Raw genomic sequence first — 19,442 nt, 5'->3', positions numbered from 1 at the left:
ATGACTAATGACCAGGTTACAACTTACCTTCAATTGATGACAATAATATCACTATAAACACCAGCATGTTCTCAGGTGCATGCATATTGGTAGATAAATGCAGTTCCAGGAGCTTGTGAGAGAGCATGTGTCAGACTGATTCCTGCTTCAGTTGGGCTGTACAATGCTAAACCCCTCCTTTAACATCATAAATGACAGCTCAGAATATCCTTTTCATTCCCTCTATATGTCTGTAGACCAAAAGGAAGAGCTTTAGTATGTTTCTATTTGGAAGCTGCACAACTGAAGTTTAGTATGAAATTAGTTCATGTTTGATTAATACATGTGCAAGAGAAAGTCTATTTGAACTCTTTGAAATAGCATTAACCACAGAGACTGACTGTTTTTCTTAACTCCACCTATTAATATGAACCCTGACCTCACAATGTGACTGAAGTTATTGCAGTGACTTGCAGTGTCTTGAAGGCTGTTCTAGAGCATTATAGTGCTCTTCAGTTTTGATTCCAAATGTGGGGAAACAATTGCAATTGAGTCCATTTCAAGAGTTAATTCCAAGCAAAACAACAACAAAATGCATTCACGATGCTGCTAGCTAGCTAAAGTTCACTTCAATTGTATGCCTGCCGTAATGAGTTAAATAGAATCTTGATTTCTTGGTTTAAATGTTTAGATTAATGATCATATTACTAGTTGATTACTGGGGCATTATGATTGTTAAAAATACCAGAAATAAACAGGAAACAAACTACAGTCCACTGAAATGTAACTGTTCTCTGTCCTTTGGGCCCAGCAGCAGGATGCATAATCCTTTTGTAAATGTCATTGACATGTTAGTGTGTGAATGCTACAACATAGTAGTTACTAAAATGCTTAATACCTTTAATAACGGTGAATTCAATAAACATTGTATACTAATTTGAGAAAACATTAAGGTGGTCAATATGCAATCTAATGTTAGTCAGTTATTAATGTCATAAAGGTCTTTGATCTTCTAAACAAAATTCTTCAGCCACCATGTGGTTTTCATCAAAGCTGGTGGCAATAGTTATTAATGCTACTATTAAAGTGTCCTGGCTCCACTTCAGTTTGATTGCCTCCAACAAAAACCTAAGGGACTCTACCAAATGTCACACAGTGAGATTTAAGGGACTCTACCAAATGTCACACAGTGAGATTTAAGGGACTCTACCAAATGTCACACAGTGAGATTTAAGGGACTCTACCATTCCAGTGACTCCAGCAGAGCCCAGTACATTCCTACTAGGCCCACAAGATTTTGACTGCATCACTACACACAAAACATATCTCTGGATATATTGACTCCAAGGTATCTGTCTGTTATCTAACATACAAAATCTAGGTAGTTGTGACACTGGCAACACAGAGGTTAGCAAGAAGCATGGCTGAAGAATAGAGCTCTTTATTCGCCATAGCAAAAACGAAGTCGGTACAAAGGAAAACAAATATGAAAGTATAACGTAGCATACTACTCCGTCTGGATACCTTTGGGTTTAGTCTGCTAATGTGCAGCACTGTCTGAATGGACGTGTCAGTTTAAATAATGAGAAACAAAACAAGGAACAGGTGAGTGAATCAATAAGTTGGTGATTTGGAGTGAGGCAGGAGTTTGCTATGATCCCAAACTGGAGTTTGTGTCCCTCCTGCTGGGAGACCAGCCAACCATGACAGAACCCCCCCAAATACCCCGCCAGCCTCCTAGAGCACGGCTCGCTCGGCCGACGAGGAACAGGCTTTGTAGGGTGCTCCCTGTGAAAGGAGGTGATCAGGTCGGGGTCCAGTATCTGGGAGGTCGGTGTGCAGTATCTGGGAGGCCGGTGTGCAGTGAGGGTCCTGGCCACAGTGCTAAAAGACTTCTCCTGTAAAAGTTAGCAAACCCTAGGAAGCGTTGCAACTTTCTGCATGTCTGAGGTCTCGGACAGTCCTTTACTGCCTCTATTTTGCAAGGCTGCATTCTTACACTAGCCTCTCTTATGATATATCTTAGAAAGTTCACCTCCCTGCAGTGGAATTCACATTTCTTGCAGTATAGTTGATTACATAAGAGGGTATGAAGCACCGCTCTTACGTCATGCACATGTTGATTGAAGGAGGCAGAATAGATCAGGATATCGTTGATATAAGTGATGAATGACCTAACCAAAAACTGCCTTAGTACTTTGTTTATGTACGCTTGAAACGCAGAAGGCGCTGTGGCTAACCCGTACGGCCTGAGGACGTACTAAAGGCAGTTTTCCATTCGTCTCCTTTCCTGATTCTAATCAGGTTGTAAGCACAGCATCTAATTTTGTGAAATACCAAGCTCCCCTCAACTGTTCAAGCGCAGCAGGAACCAGGGGAAGGGGATATGGGTACCTGACCAGTAGTTTATACAGTCCTTGGTAGTCTACACGCAGTGTCAAACTCACATCCTAATTATTAACAAAGAACACACTAGCAGAAGCTGGTGATGTAAAGGGGTGTATATATCCCTGGGCAGTTGCCTCCTTGATATATTGTTCCATGACACGGGTCTCTTCCTAAGAAAGGTGATAAATCCAGCTCCTGGGGGGGATAACCCCATCCTTCAGGGATATGGAACAATCTCCCTCCAGATGGGGAGGTGTAACATTGAGTGGTAAGGAGGCGGACGCATGTGCGGAGAAGAGCAAGATTTATTCAGGACAAATTCAGAATCAGAGTCGTAGTCGTAGTCCAGGGTCAAAGATTCAACACGGAGTGTACGGGGATACATGATGAACAAGACAAGGGCTAGGATACTTGAAAGCTAGGAGACACAAAGCAAAAGTACACGAAGGCAAATGGGAAGCAGGCTATAACAAAGACTAGGGAACACAGAGGCTAAGATAATACAAAAGCATGGAGTACAAACTTACAGGCTTGCAAAAACATCAAAACAACCAAACACATAAACGCAATGAAGCATAACAAACAACAGCCAAAACACAGGGATCAAGACAAGGTTTAAATACAAGAACCAAAGGTAGAAATGAGGGACAAGATAAAATTATCATATTTCACCAGTAGTGTCTCACCTTAAAGCAACATGTTTACTTATCTCATTTAGGGAATGACTGTGCTACACTTACATTTAGTTAAAAGGATAAAATATTTCACAACACCTTTGTTAGAGTCTGCTGACAAGTGTTTGTAAAATTATGAGATCGCCATATGGTTATTTCTCTGGGCGGGATTTTTCATGTTTGTTATTATCGTATGTGATGACTATTCAAACTCTAACCCTATTAATTGGTTTGTCCTCTGTAAAATGTCCTGTGATTTTATTCTCACCCTGATAACCATTGATTTTGTAAAGATAAACCCTACATCCCCATTAAGAGGTTAATGTTAAAAGTAACTGATGTAATTTTTAAATAGATGTGTTGATATATTTTAAAGAGATTTATTGGTTTATTGAGCAATGTTGACCATTTGACGGCATTGTCACTGCTGCCCCAAGATTGTATTAATATATATAATTTTATATATTACTTGCATTTTATATATTACTTTAGATTTGTACCTTACCTTTGGGCTACAGCTCTAAGAGCACAACAGTAGAGAACTATATTTGTGAGAGTTGGTCTACAGCTGTAATATTAAAAATATGTTATGTTATTAGGCTCAAACAAGAAGGTTTATAAGCTTATAAGATTATAAGGTTTATAAGAGTATTCTATAATAGGGTTGGACAATATTTTGAGATTTCCAGCAAGTTAATTAATAAACCACAAAAGATAAGTGTGGTATCAAGAACACACGCTCATTAGAGTAACATTTGGCTATTATTATTATTATTTATTATTATTATTATTATTATTATTATTATATAAAAATTATTTTCTGACACAATTATTATGAAAAAATGTTAATGTAAAAATATTAATCTCTAGACCTTTTTTAAGAGTTTCATATTTTTGTATGAGGGTTGAATATGAAACTCTTAAAAAAGGTCTAGAGATTAACATTTAAAACATAATACAACATCATTACATTAGACACAACCATAATACCACATCATTATTCAGTAAAGCCCGCGTAAGATGCAACAAAAAGGAAGAGCTGACGCAGCCGCTCAGATCTGGTGAATGTTGAGTGTATATCACCATCTTCTGTTTGTCAAATGTCAAAACATCTCTTTACATTTTCAAAATTAAATTCAATTTATAAACTCTTACCTACAAATGTAGCAGACATATTACCCAACCACTTTCACTTCCTTTACAAACTGCTGCAATTATGACATCTGTGCACTGCATACCTGATTTTGTATGATTGTAACTGAATAATGATGTTGTATTATGGTTGTTTCTAATGTAATGTTGTATTATGGTTGTGTTTAATATAATGATGTTGTATTATGGTTGTGTCTAATGTAATGATGTTGTACCATGTTCTAATGTAATGATGTTGTATTATGGTTGTGTCTAATGTAACGTTGTTGTATTATGGTTGTGTCTAATGTAATGATGTTGTACCATGTTCTAATGTAATGATGTTGTATTATGGTTTAATATAATGATGTTGTATTATGGTTGTGTCTAATGTAATGATGTTGTATTATGTTATAATGTAATGATGTTGTAGTATCTTCTAATGTAATGATGTACCATGTTCTAATGTAATGATGTATTATGGTTGTGTCTAATGTAATGATGATGTATTATGGTTGTGTCTAATGCTGTATTATGGTTTAATGTGATATCATGTCATGTATGCATGGACATAGCTTTGCTTTGAAAAGTGCTGGAGACAAGAAGGCAGACTGGGTTTTCATTCAGTTCAGCTGCCCCTCAGATTCACATTCCCTTTAAGAAATTGTCCTTGGACATGCGTATTGACTGAAAGCAAATTAGCATTGGGACTCAAAGGAAGAGGTTCATAAAAGCTTTTATGGTCACATTTCTTAAGCTTATCAGCATTGAACAATACAATAACTATCTACAGTTTAAAATATATTTGTAATTTTAAGTAGCACTCCTGTTTCCAGACACCAGAGGTCCTCATCTCCCAAATTATAACTGTTATAACTGTCAATAGCAACACTCATCATACACACACACACCTACACCTGATTCCCCTTGCCTCTCATTAACACTCCTATAGGTTTTCCCACACTAGACGATGTGAATCATTAACAGTGATTTGTTCAACTGCAGTCCTGACTGGTCCTTTTCTGATCAGTATCTCTTGGATTTGTGACCTGCTTTTCTGGTTTTTGACTCCTATGCTGTGATTCCTTTGTTTTGTTTTGTTTTTGTCTGTTTGTTTGTTTGTTTATTTGGCATCAGGCTTTTTGCATATATGTGTGGACTCCATTAAAGCCTACACATGGATCCTACTAACTTGCCTCTGTCCAGTAGTACAATTGTTTTATATTTATTTTGATTAAAAAGATCATTTGTTTTGTTTCACAAAATGTTTTGTTGCATTTACCATTTATTAATGTGACAAAAGATAAGCACAAATGTTTTCTGATTCTATTATTAGGAACATAATAATATTCTTTGTATTGACTAAAACAAGCATATTATTATTTGAGTTATTTTTTAATAAATGATGCAAAGACAACTTGTACCCTTTTTCTACCCTGCTAGATCTGTTCTGGCCAAGTGTCATTATTGTTAAATGGAAGCATCTAAAAGCAACAGCATAGTTAGATAGAGTTATATAACAAAAAATTGTTTTGGTGGCGGTAAGATCAGAGCATGCTTTGGGTGGGTCTATCATCTAGCCATATCATCTGTGCTCCTTAATTTACATTATCATTGGAGTGCTTTATGGACTCTCTTCTTTGGTTTAAAACAAAAGAAAATTTGGTGCCTTTCAATTTCTCTCTCCAGTAATGTTCAATTTGGTTTATGGGCAACCATTATGATGAATAATTTGTGCAGGGCATGTCCCAGGAAATGAGATACTAAATGAATATGTTTGTCTTATGTGTGATATTTTATCTAACAAGCTAAAGAGTAACCAGCAATTTAATAAAGAAATTATGCAGGTGGTGAGAGCTTCTCCACCTTCAGGAAATGACATCATTTTGTAACTGAGGTATTTTTTGAACAAAAAAAATATTTTACTTAAGAACTGATTAAAAATGTGATTAAACTGATTAACAATGTGTTTGCAGATGTATATAAGTATCATTTTCTTGGTTCCAGGTAAGTACCATATTGAGCAAGGCCATTAAAGGTAAATTCAACAAAAATATATTTATATTACAATGAATGACTTCAATTTGATTAATTTTCAATATGATTAATTTTCAACAAACTAACAAAACATTACACTGACTTGTTTTCAGTATTGATCACTGTTGTGCTTGGACTCACAGTGGACCAAAGTGAACTCTCCATTATAAAAGCAAAAGACAAAAGTGTATTTATTAGTTGCAAAGTCACTGCATTGCAGAGTGGCAACTATGTTCATCAAGAAAGATGGAGAACCTTTTAAAAGGATCCTGTACATCAATGAAGGAGGCAGTAGCTTCAATCCCGACCCTAACCAGTAATTATCCAGACCCTAACCAGTAATTATCCTGTACAGAAACTCTCACTTAATAAATCATAAGAAAAGACCTATTGGTCCACAGCAGGAAAGTGAATTAGGTGAGCACACACTAGAGCTGAACAACAGGAAGGCACATTCTCTTGAATATTTAATCACATAAAACCTTTACTGACACGTAATAAGCTAACATAACCTTCAGGAGCTGACTACATGACACCCTGATGTAGACATTGAGGATTCCATTTTGTAGTGTTGATGTGTAATGCTATTAAATCATACTATTAAACCATAATCAGAGGCCACTACAGGATGAGACCTTAACAGATAAATTTAAGCAAGGCAACCACACACACACACACACAAACACACACACACACATTCTACAGAGCAAATCTTTGAGTATTTATGTTTTGTTAAATGATCATGAACCATGTAAACACACCTCCAGGATACACACAATGACAAAAGATCAGTCAGTGAATCAATCACTGCTATGTTGCTTTAATATTTTGGTTATGATCAACCACACACAGCTTAAATGAACTGAATAATTACATTTTGCTGAGCATTGAACACATTGTGCATCTCTACTTCCTAATGGACATTATCAGCAGTTTTTTGGTTTAGCATCACAGAATCAATAAGTTTTATCATGATCATAAAATCTGGGAAACGATGCGCAAAATCACAGAATAACCATGAACTTAACGAGCAGGTCATACAGACGTTTAGGTCTTCTGTCACCTCAGGAAATGACATCATTTTGAAAGCCTTTTTTTTTTTTTGCAACAGAGAACACACAATTTAAGCTGAGTACGTATGGGAGAGCATTTATTAAATATTTTTGAATACATCTAAAGAAAGATGTTTATATACATGTACATAGGTCTTATCTCTTTGACACAAGGTATGTGCTACATCAAACAGAATCTGTAGAGATTAATTCCTTAAATTTTAAAAAATTACAGTGATTTTATATGTTTTTCACAGTAGCTGTACTGGGAGTGACTGTGGAACAAAGCGAGCTCTCCATTACCAAGGCAGAAGGCAAAACTACCTACATCAGCTGTAAAGTAACTGGGAGCACTAATGTTCACTGGTATCAAAAGAAGGATGGTGAACCTTTCAAAAGGGTCCTGTACACTACTACTGCTAACAGCTTCAATCCAGATCCTAACCATCCCGAGGCAGGGGACTTCAGTGTACCCAAAGGCACCTACAATCTGAAGGTGATCAAAGTGAGGAAGAGTCATGCAGCAGTTTATTACTGCGCCTGTTGGGACACAAGCAGCCACAGTGACAGTAATTATTCACATCCTGTACAGAAACCCTCACACTATTAAACCATAAGCAGAGACCTAGAGGTCCTCAACAGAAAGGTGAATTAAATTAAAATAATGGCAGTTCTCACAAAAGCTCAGAACAATAATGCCTTTGTAGTGTATCTCTGGAATGTTTTTAGTGTATGTCTGGAGTTGAAATTAACAGTTGATGTTAAAATGCTCATCTCCTATGACAAACTTTACAGTAAGCAAATCTAGATGTCATATCTCACAGAAAGTTTATTTTATCTGCAAATTAAGAGGATGTCCCAGATCTATTGTTCAGGCAGTTTAGTTTTAATGATAAAGAAATTATGTGATAAAGAACTGGTCTTTTAATTCTATAACACCATCAGTCTTATTCACAGCTGAAAGATGTCTTAATGTGCATTTGATGTATTCCTTGCAGAGCATACATATCTGGAGTAGGCAAATATTTTAAAAAATCAAAAGCAAAAGCAAGCAAACAACACCAAATCAATATGAAACATTTCTACATTCTTAAAAAGAATAACAGCAGCAGGCCTTTATTCTAAAAAAGCTTAATCACAAGTCACAGCTTGACACTGAACATTATTACATGAGTGATTAGGAGACATTAAAAGCAGTTGAATGATCAGATCACTGTTATGGCTGCTCCACCCCTTTAGGAAATGATATTATTTGTGCTGAAATGCATAAGTATGCATAAGAGTAATACAATATTTCACAAGTTGGATAGGGAAACCGGGAGGTTATAGAGGAAACTGGAATGAGAGACAGGTGGAGCTTATCGATACTCAGGAGAGGGTGATCTGTGTCTAGGTGAGGAAAGGATGGTGGGTAGGACACAAACCTTCACAGACTCTGAACATTTTTACACAAGTGATTAGGACACATTCGAAGCAGTTTAATGATCAGATCATACACTGTTATGACTGCTACTATTATTATTATTATATATTATTTTATATCTGGGAGATTTTGGCAATGGTCAGTGCTGAAATGTATTAAAGTTAACTCACCTTGTCTACCTCACTGGCTATTTATATCCAGTCCACAGACCCAGATTCAATAAGCCCTGTCTCAGAGTCCCATGTACGATAGGAGTGTTAGGAGGCTGCAGGTTACTCTTCACCAGTTTAGAAGGAATCATACATGTCAGAGAGCCATGCCTCTGTTAATACTAACTGACTGTGTAGTGCAGCAACCTGGTAATACTTATTCTTTAAAAAATAACAATACCTTTTTTAAAGAAAGAAACAAACAAAAAATAAAAAATAAAATAAACCGGACTAAACTACATTAAACAAAATAAGTCACGACACAGCAAAATATTGTCCTCTGGTGTCAAATAGTGGAAACCACAAGTGACATCAGTCAGCACCCGAAAAAAAGTCTTAAAATACGAACACTGAACTACGTTAGCCATAATTCCTTATTGTCTTAAAATTTGAATATTGAGCTGCATTAACCATATTTCCTCATTGTCTTAAAATTCGAATATTGAGCTGCATTAACTATAATTTTTATTGTCTCATATTATCACCTACTACCATTACTACTCCTTAGTAACAGTAATAGTAATACTAATACTAATAATAATTATTATAAAAATAGAAATAACAAATGCTATTCATATTTTTGCTCACTATCAAATACAGTCTCTTAAAGTAGTGAATCCCCACCCATTCAGGCATTCAGCGGGTGCTCTTATTCAGAGTGTAAAGGTTCCATATCCTATTGCTCAAGCCCTAGTGCAGCCCTAGTGCAGCCCTGGTGCAGCCCTGGTGCACTAGCCATCTCTTCTCTGTCCAGACCATTCTCTCGACATGCAGAGAACCACCCCAAAATCAAGAGTCCACATTTATTCAGAGAAGCTCTAATTTATTAAGCACAAAAGCAAGGTGAACAAAGGTCATGAACGAAGGTCAGAATGGTAATATAAAGAGTCGGGGGAGAGCAGTTGGAGGCTAAGACAACTAATCATGCGTGCTGCACATGAGCACTTACTCAAGTACATTTGCTCGGGCAAAATCTACTTTTACTCAGTTATATTCGTCAGCATTCCTTCCATTACACTTTAAAATAATTTTAATATTTAGTTAAATATAACAAACTGTAAGATGCCTAGTAAGCTGCCTTTGGCAACAGCTCAGAATATTCCTACAGATTGACCTAATCGCAAAGTAATCACTAAATCCAGTGTGATGCTTGTGTCTTAGGTTATATGCACAATATTTACTCAGTACGAAAACCTCATGTAGCTTAAACATAACACAGGAACTAAGCAGGAGCAAAGAAAAACAGCAGTGTATAGCAGGACTATGGAAAATTGGTACCAAGGAAAGTGGAGCCCCTCTGTGTTGGCAGACTGTTACAGGACACTGAAGGCCAAATATTCTGAGGCCAATTATTCCCAAAATTCATACACCTTTACAAGACTGTGTGTAATGACAGCCTTATTTATGAATAAGTAATATGTACTTATAATGAATTTCACTTAAAAACCATGCCTATGAATACCACATGTTTATATATCTATATATATAAACATGTGGTCTATATTTATTTTCCCGGTGTTATTAAATGAGTTCCAGTGAAGTTACTTGAGTAGACTGTTTAACAGATACTTTTCTTACTTTTACTTAAATAATAATTTCTTCATAATTACAAGTAGAAGTGAACAGATCCATTACTGGCCTAGCAGCATTCTGGATCAGTTGAAAGGGTATGATGGTATGTATATGAAAACCCACTATAAGTGGGTTGCAGTAGACAAATATGGAGATGTCAAGAGACTGAACAATCAGCCTGGAGACCTCCCTGGAGAGAAAGGTATGAAATTCTCTGAATTAATCTTGCAGCTATTCATGATGAGAGTCATATATGCTGAGATACAGGAAATGACATCATTGTTTTATAGCTGAAAATATTTCTGCACATGCCCACGAACACACACGTAACAAAAAATGTTGTGTTAAGTATATTCTTTATTTTGCACCCAAAAGAAAATGATCATAGCTACATACACTGTTCTCATTTCAGTGGGTGTAGGTAAGTACAATGTCTAACTGGGGCCTTTGAAAATTAATATTAATAATTGTAAAAAATGTTAAATGGTAAGTGACAGTTTCATGTTAATCACAATGGCAGTACTTGGATTGACTGTAGAACAAAATGTACTGTCTTTGACCAAGGCGGAGAGCAAACACGCCTTCATCAGCTGCAAAGTGACTGGTCTCTCCAGCAACAATTATCTCCACTGGTACCAAAAGAAAGATGATGAACCTTTCAAAAGGATACTGTTTATCAGTTATGGTGGTGGAAGTTTCAACCATGATCCTAACCACCCCCAAATTAGGTTATTTCAGTGTGCTCAAAGGCTCCTATGATCTAAAGGTGTTCCCAGTGAAGAAGAGTCATGCAGCAATTTATTACTGTGCCTGCTGGGATGGCCACAGTGACAGGAATTATTCACATCCTGTACAGAAACTCTCATAGTATGAAAATATAAGTACAGAGCAAGATCTTGCTATCAGGAAATGACATGAACTAAAAATGTAACTAATGATTATAGTTTAGTACACAAAGTTACAAGGGCAGTTTTTTATAATGGCGTTCAAAATACACTAATCCTAAAATGTAACACCATAAATGCCATCTGACAAACATTACAGTAACCGAATCCAATTTATTTAGTTCATAGAAAGGTCATTTTAGCTGCAGAACAGAGAGGATGGCCTATTGCTTTAGGTCAGGTCACGTGAACTACGTTCAGCTTCAGAACCAATGTGACATAGTTACATACACCAGCGATCCAACATTATCCAGCCAAGGGCACAGGTAGAGATGTTACCATGCGCAGTGTGCAGTGTGCGTCCAGGTCTTAATCCACACCCAGTTTCTTACTATTGGTTGGACATTTTGGAATGGCAGCCCACTCTCTGGTGAGCAGAATCACAAGCGTGTGTAAAAACTTCAGCAACACAGCTGTTCCTGATACCAGTTCAACAGTCACTATGATGCTACTACCGGTGGAGTCTCTGGTGTGTCCATCACCCTGGTGGTCTCTCCGGGCAGCAGTGGTCCCTTTGCTGAGGGTCTAACCAATGGTAAAGCAGGTGAAAAATGGCTGATGAACTGTGCACAGTAAAAGTGCCTTATCAATATACACCTAGGACACACATAGAAGACCTGTGTATCCTGATGGAGCATGATACAAACAGGTTTTTGGCCAGGAGCAACTCAGTCAGAACTTCAGTGTGGAGGTTTGTGACGTGACTTTTAACAAGCTAAGGAGTAACCAGCAATGTATGAAATAAATTATGCAGGTGGTGAGAGCTTCTCCAACTTCAGGAAATGACATCATTTTGTAGCTGAGGGGCTTTCACAACAAACTGTACTTCATTCAAGTCAAGAGTTAAAGCTAGAGCAGTTTATTGAAAATATTTAGTTTAAGAGCCAAATAAAAATGTCTTTTCACATGGGCATTGGTATCCTCTTCTTGGCTCTGGGTAAGTATCATATTGAGCAAGGCCATTAAAGATAAATTCAACAAAATAAAATGTATCTTAGACTGGCTGATTTTCAATCAGATTAATTTTCGAGCTGTTCCACAAACTAACAAAACCTTACACTGACTCATTTTCAGCATTGATCACAGTTACGCTGGAACTGACATTAGACCAAAGTGAACTCTCCATGACAAAAGTAGAAGGCAAAAGTGCATTTATTAGATGCAAAGTGACTGGGCTGCAGAGTGACAACTATGTTCATTGGTACCAAAAGAAAGATGGTGAACCTTTCAGAAGGATCCTGTACACTACTAATGCTGGCAGCTTAACTCGTAATCCTGATCACCGTGAGGCAGCGGATTTCAGTGTGCTCAAAGGCTCCTATGATCTAAAGGTGTTCACAGTGAAGAAGAGTCAGGCAGCAATTTATTACTGTGCCTGCTGGGATGGCCACAGTGACAGGAATTATTCACATCCTGTAGAGAAACCCTGACAGTATGAAAACACAGAGCAAGTGGTTAGTGACAGGAAATGATGGTAACTAAAAAATGTAATTAATGACGACAGTTCACTACACAAAGTTATAAGGTCAGTTTTTAAAATGCCATTCAAAATACAATAATCCTAATATATAACAGCAGAAGCCTACAAATGCCTTCTGACAAAGATGTCAGTAAGTAAATCTAATTTATATAAAAAGTTCATTTTAGCTGCAACCTGTGTATCTGGATAGAAGAAGAAGAAAACAGTTTTTGTCCTGAAACACATTAATCAGAACATCACTGTAGAGGTTTGTGATGTGACTTATAACAAGCTAAGGAGTAAGCAAAAATTTAATCATCAAATTATGCAGTGGTGATTGTCACAGAACGCTCCCCTCTGTCACATGGTATGGCCCGCCGCTTGCAGTGGGAGTTTCTTGTATGCTTGTAATCACGCCTACATGTCTGCACATACTTGCCCCTATTTAGTGTTCTGTGTTTATGTGTTTAAAGTCCTGTGTGCATCACCGTCGGTCATTTCTCCTATTCACATTGCCTTTGTTCGTGTCTGTTTTTAGCATGTCAAAGCCCATGTTTGTGTCCATCGTTTACGTTGTATGCGAGTGCCAATGTCATAAGTGTCTGTCAGTAAACATCTGTCACTGTCGAGGGAGTCTGTGCGTCCTCGGGCCATTACAGTGAGAGCTTCTTCACCTTCAGGAAATTACATAATTTTGTAGTTTTTGCAATGGAATTTTTTTGCAATGGGATTTTTGCAACAAAGTGCACTTAATTCAAAGTTAAAGCTAGAGCAGTTTAAAAGTGTTTAGTTTAATAATGTCATGAAAATACATTTATACATGTGTATTGTATCCTCTTCTTGGTGCAAGGTAAGTACCATATTGAGCAAGGCCATTGAAGGTGAATTCAACAAAATAAAATTAATATTACAATGCATGATTTTCGGTGTGATTCCTTTTTGAGCTGTACAATAAACTAACAATGACTGACTCATTTTCAGTATTGATCACGCATGTGCTGGGACTGACAGTGGACAAAAGTTAACTCTATGGCAAAGGCAAAAAGCAAAAGTTACTAATTGCAAAATGACTGATCTGCAAACTGGCAATTATGTTCACTGGTAGCAAAAGAAAGATGGTGAACCTTTTAAAAGGATCCAGTATGTCAATGAAGGAGGCAATAGATATTATTAAAGTACACTATTAAACCATAAGCACTATTAAACCATAAGGTTCTCATCAGGAGGGTGAATTAGGTGAGCACACACTACAACTGAACAACAGGAAGACACAATATCTTAAATATTTGATCAAATAAAACGTTTTACTGACAGTATACAACCTTTACCAGCTGACCAAAAAAAACCCTGATGATGACAATTATGTAGGATTCTGTTTTGTATCGTTTGTTGTGCGATGCCTTTGATTTAAATGGATAAGGGGTTTAAAATCAGAAGGGTGTAAATGTTTACTGAGGTTTACTGTAAGCAAATCTAATTTGCAAATTTTGCAAATAACTATCAAGATTATTTTATGTATATGCAATTAAGTATCCCAGTATCTATGGCCAGGTACTGCAGTTTTTTCTACAAAGCCAGTTTTGACCTTATAATTTTACACCACCATGTGCTTAGAAAAGTTCAGAAAAGCCTTAGTGTGCATATGTGATGAAAACATTATCTATACAGCACATACATTAGAATGTGTAAAAACAACATAATATAATATGCAATAGGGACACACCATAACCATATGAATAACATTTCCACAGTCTACAGTATAGAAATGTATGTCAAGAGTATTAAGAAGGTGTCTGGGAAGCTTTGTAATTTAACCTATAATGCTTTTGTTTACTTCTATCACAATTGCAATATACACCAAGAGCAAAAGACTGTACTCTGAGTCACAGAGGAAAGACACACACCATAAACATTTATAGCACATAAAAGCAAATCTAGTGTGTGCACTTAGTAGACTCCATGTGCATGCTGATAAAGTAAGAAGGTAAATGGTTTTGTTGTTAAACATAATAATCGGATAATATCCTAAATGAGTCTTGTATAAGCCGAGAAGTAACAAGCCATTTAAAGAACAAATCACATAGACTCTGATGAGTTTCACCTCCCTCAGGAAATGACATCATTCGATAACTGTTATGTTTTCTGAAATATCTTTTATTGAATAAGAACTCATGAAAGATGCTTAGCAACATGTATATGATTTTTCTGTTTTTGACCCAAGGTAAGTATATCAAGCAAGGTAATTAAAATTGCATTCTGAAAATAAGATAATGCAATGACTTACTTTTAATAATAATTACAGTGGCTGTACTCGGATTGACAGTGGACCAGAGTGAACCCTCCTTGACAAAGTTAGAAGGCAAAACAGTGTTTATCAGCTGCAAAGTCGCAGGTCTGTCCGGGAGTGATTATGTCCACTGGTACCAAAAGAAAGACGGTGAACCTTTCACTAGAATACTGTACGTTAAGGCAGATGGTACCGGCCTCACCACTGAGCCCAACCATCCAGACTCAAAGGACTTCACAGTAAAGACAGACAGACAATCCAGTGATTATCAGTTAAAAGTGTATCCAACGAGGAAGAGTCATTCGGGAGTTTATTACTGCGCCTGCTGGGACACAAGCAGACACAGTGACAGAAATTATTCACATTCTGTACAGAAACTCGCACACTATTAAACCATGTTAACAGATGTTAACAGAAAAGTTTAAGGAAGGCAAATACAACTAGACACACACACACACACACACACACACATTCTTATGTTTATTTATGTATTTATGTTTTATTACATGATCATGAACCATCTAAATGCACTGCTCACTGAGCTGCATCCCCAGGATACACACAGTCAGTGACAAATGATAATGTACTACTTTCAACAAAAATGTACCGGATAATCACCAATGCCAAACACACATTTGCAATTGCAGATCAGCATGGTAATACAATATCAATTTTAGACAGAATTTACATAATAGGTGTAATTTTGTGATTGCTTTCACAGCAAATGGACCATCAAACATTCTGGATTAGTTTTGTTTTATTGTGTTTGTGGGAAAACCACATGTTGTACTTTAAGATCAATAAGTAAATCAGTGTTGCTATGTGTTTGCTAACATTTGCTATGCTGCTCTAACTTTTTCGGTATGACCAACCACACAACCACGCACAGCTCAAACATCACTATGAATTGAATTATTGCATACTATGTATTGAACATGTTGAGTGTCTCTGCTTCCGAATGGACAATGTCAGCAGGTTTTGGATTTAGTTTTATCATAAGCATGAAATGTGTGACACAATGTGTAACGTCACAGAATGACCATCAATTTAACATGCAGGTCACACTTTTTGGGGGGCTTCGACCACTTCAGGAAATGACATTATTTAAAAGCTAGAAGACCTTTTTTCTTTTTGCAACAGAGAGCACAGAGTTTAATTTAAGATGAGTGTGTAAAGCAGAGAAATTCATTAAAAATATTTTGCATATAAATAAAAAAGATACTTATATACATGGGTCTTCTCTCTTTGACAAAAGGTAAGTGCTATGTCAAGCAGGAACTTTAAAGATCTTTTAAACATCAGGATCTTTCACCAAATAACTAAGAATTACAGTGACTTATTTTGTTTGTTATTCATAGTGACTGTACTGGGAGAGAATGTAGAACAAAATGAGCTCTCCTTTACCGAGGCAGAAGGCAAAACTGCTGCAAATTAACTGCTAAATTGAGTTATATTCATTGGTACCAAAAAAAAGAGATGGTGAACCTTTCAAAAGGATCCTATACACTACTAGTCCTGGCTGCTGTACTCATGATCACCCCGAGGCTGCAGACTTTAGTGTACCCAAAAGCTGCTATGATCTGAAGGTGGACACAGTGAAGAACAATCCTTCAGCAGTTTATTACTGTGCCTGCTGTGACACAAGAAGCCAAAATGAGAGTAATTATTCACATCCTGTACAGAAACACTCACACTATTAACCCATAAGGCCCAGACAGCAATGGCTCAAAAGGACACTTATGCTTTTGTATGTGAACAGTGAATGTTAAAAGGCTTATCAACTATGACAAAGAAAGGAGGTAGGATATACTTTGCAGTAAGCAAATCTAGACGTCATATTTCACAGAAAGTTTATTTAATCTGCAAATGAAGAGGATGTCCCAAATCTTTTGTTCAGGCAGTTTAGTTTTAGCAGTAAGGAAAGGAATGGCTTTTTAATTCTATAAAATCAGTGGTTTTACGAACCTTTAAAAAACTATGTGACTCGTGGGAGGAGAACGTTCCGTAACAGATGGGAGTGTTAGGAGGCTGCAGGTTACTCTTCACCAGTTTAGAAGGAATCATACATGTGAGAGAGCCATGCCTCTGTTAATACTAACTGACTGTGTAGGGCAGCAATCTGGTAATACTTATTCTTTAAAAAATAACAATACCTTTTTTAAAGAAAGAAACAAACAAAAACTAAAAATAAAATAAACTGGACTAAACCACATTAAACAAAATAAGTCACAACACAGCAAAATATTGCCCTCTGGTGTCAGATAGTGGAAACCTCGACAAATATGGACTTTCAGGACCCACTACGGCACCCACTGTGATGACGTCATGGGGCAAGGGCGCAGAGTCACAGTCATCACCTGATTAACAATCAGTAAATACTAATATTGACCTGCATTAGCCATAATGTCTTATTGTCTCCTCTTACCTACTACCACTAATACTTCTCTTTCTACTAGTCCTTCAACTAATAACAAATGCTATTATTTTTTGTTCACTAACAAATACAGTTCTGTCTATTAAAATGGTGAGTCTCTGCCCATTTACATTTAGCCATTTATCAGATGCTCATTTCCAGAGTGGTCTGGTTGTCTACTCAAAGTAGCTAGCTATAACACAACTAGGTTAGAGTTATATCTCAAAGCACTGCAAGAAACAAGTGCCATTGCTGAAACATAGAAGGAGAAAAACAAATATAGTACAATTCAAAGCTGTAGAATACAATTTGAGATCAATTACTAAACTAGACAGCTGAAGTACAGATGTATAATACTTTTACAAGTGCCTATTAGGTAATTTCAAAGAGATGAGTCTTCAGTTGGTGCTTGAAGACAGCAATAGACGCTGCAGTTCAGACATCTAGTGCAAGTTCATTCCTCCAACAGGATGGAGTCTTGATGCTTGTCTTGCTTGTCTATGAATCTTGAAGGATGGTGGCTCAAGTCGGTCGGTACTTGAAGCTTGAAGAGCTGAAGTTACAGATCAGGTGTTGACTATTACCCTAATGTAGGAGAGAACAGGTCTATTTTTGTCCTTACAGGCAAGAATCACTTTGAAGTCTGTTACAAACAGCTACAGGAAGCCAGTGAAGTGAACGATGTAGTGGAGTGACATGGGAAACTATAGGAGCTTTCTGGCTCAGTTGATGGTATGTATATAAAGTTCTGCTATGAGTGAGTTGCAGTTGACAAACATGGGGAGAACAATCAGCCTGGGGACCACCCTGGAGAGAAAGGCGTGAAATTGTCTGTATTTTGAAGAAGAGAAACCTGCATGACCAAGTCAACTTTATGACATGAGAATGAAATGTTGTCATCTGCAATTACACCAAGGTTTCTTGCCTGCCTACAAGGACCAGGTGTTCCGGGGGTGTGCAGAAGTTCAGTCTTCCTGGGATTCAGCACTAGATGGTGGGCAGCCAGTCATCGTGAGATTTCAGTCAGCCATACTGAGATACAGGAAATGACATCATTGTTTTATAGCTGAAAAGGTTCTGCACATGCCCATGAAACCACAAAGAAACATTATAACACAAAGTGTTGTACTGAGTATAAACTTTATTTTGCAACCAGAACAAAATGATCATAACTATTTACACTGTTCTCATTTCTTTGAGTGTAGGTAAGTACAATGTCAAACTGGGTCTTTTGAAAATGAATAATAATAATAATGCAAGAATGATTAAAAATGCAAGAATAGTAAGTGACAGTTTCATGTTAATCACAGTGGCAGTACTGGGAGTGACTGTGGAGCAAAATGTACTCTCCTTGACCAAGGCTAAGGGTAAAAGAGCCTTCATCAGCTGCAAAGTGACTGGTCTCTCCAGCAACAATTATCTCCACTGGTACCAAAAGAAAGATAACGAACCTTTCAAAAGGATATTGTACGTCAATCATGGTGGTGGCACTTTCACCGCTGATGCTAACCACCCAGAGCGAAGGGATTTCAGTGTGACCAGAGGGTCCTATGATCTGAAGGTGGACCCACTGAAGATGAGCCATTCAGCAATTTATTACTGTGCCTACTGGGACACAAGCAGCCACAGTGACAATAATTATTCACATCCTGTACGGAAACTCTCACACTATTAAACCATAAGCCCCAGACAGCAATGACAATGGCACATTATCTTGAATATTTAATCACATAAAACTTTTACTGACAGTATATAGCCTTCAGCAGCTGACTACATGAAACCCTGATGATGACATTTATAGAGGATTCTATTCTATACCCTCTGTCGTGTAATGCCTTTGATATGAAATAGAAAAAGGAGTTCCCATCACAAGG

General features: G+C 37.1%; 1 gene segment (V, D, J or C); it reads left to right on the top strand.

Moving 5' to 3' along the window:
* Positions 1 to 7,395: 7,395 nt before the first annotated feature.
* LOC118242981 lies at positions 7,396 to 7,871 on the top strand. The segment is given in 2 exon segments: positions 7,396 to 7,435; positions 7,522 to 7,871. Coding segments are annotated over 2 exon segments (381 nt in total).
* Positions 7,872 to 19,442: the final 11,571 nt, after the last annotated feature.

The sequence above is a fragment of the Electrophorus electricus genome, chromosome 18 (genome assembly GCF_013358815.1).
Source record: "Electrophorus electricus isolate fEleEle1 chromosome 18, fEleEle1.pri, whole genome shotgun sequence".
Lineage (NCBI taxonomy): Eukaryota > Metazoa > Chordata > Actinopteri > Gymnotiformes > Gymnotidae > Electrophorus > Electrophorus electricus.
The sequence above is the reverse complement of the archived record's forward strand: the minus strand, read 5'-3'. Positions and strand labels throughout refer to the sequence as shown.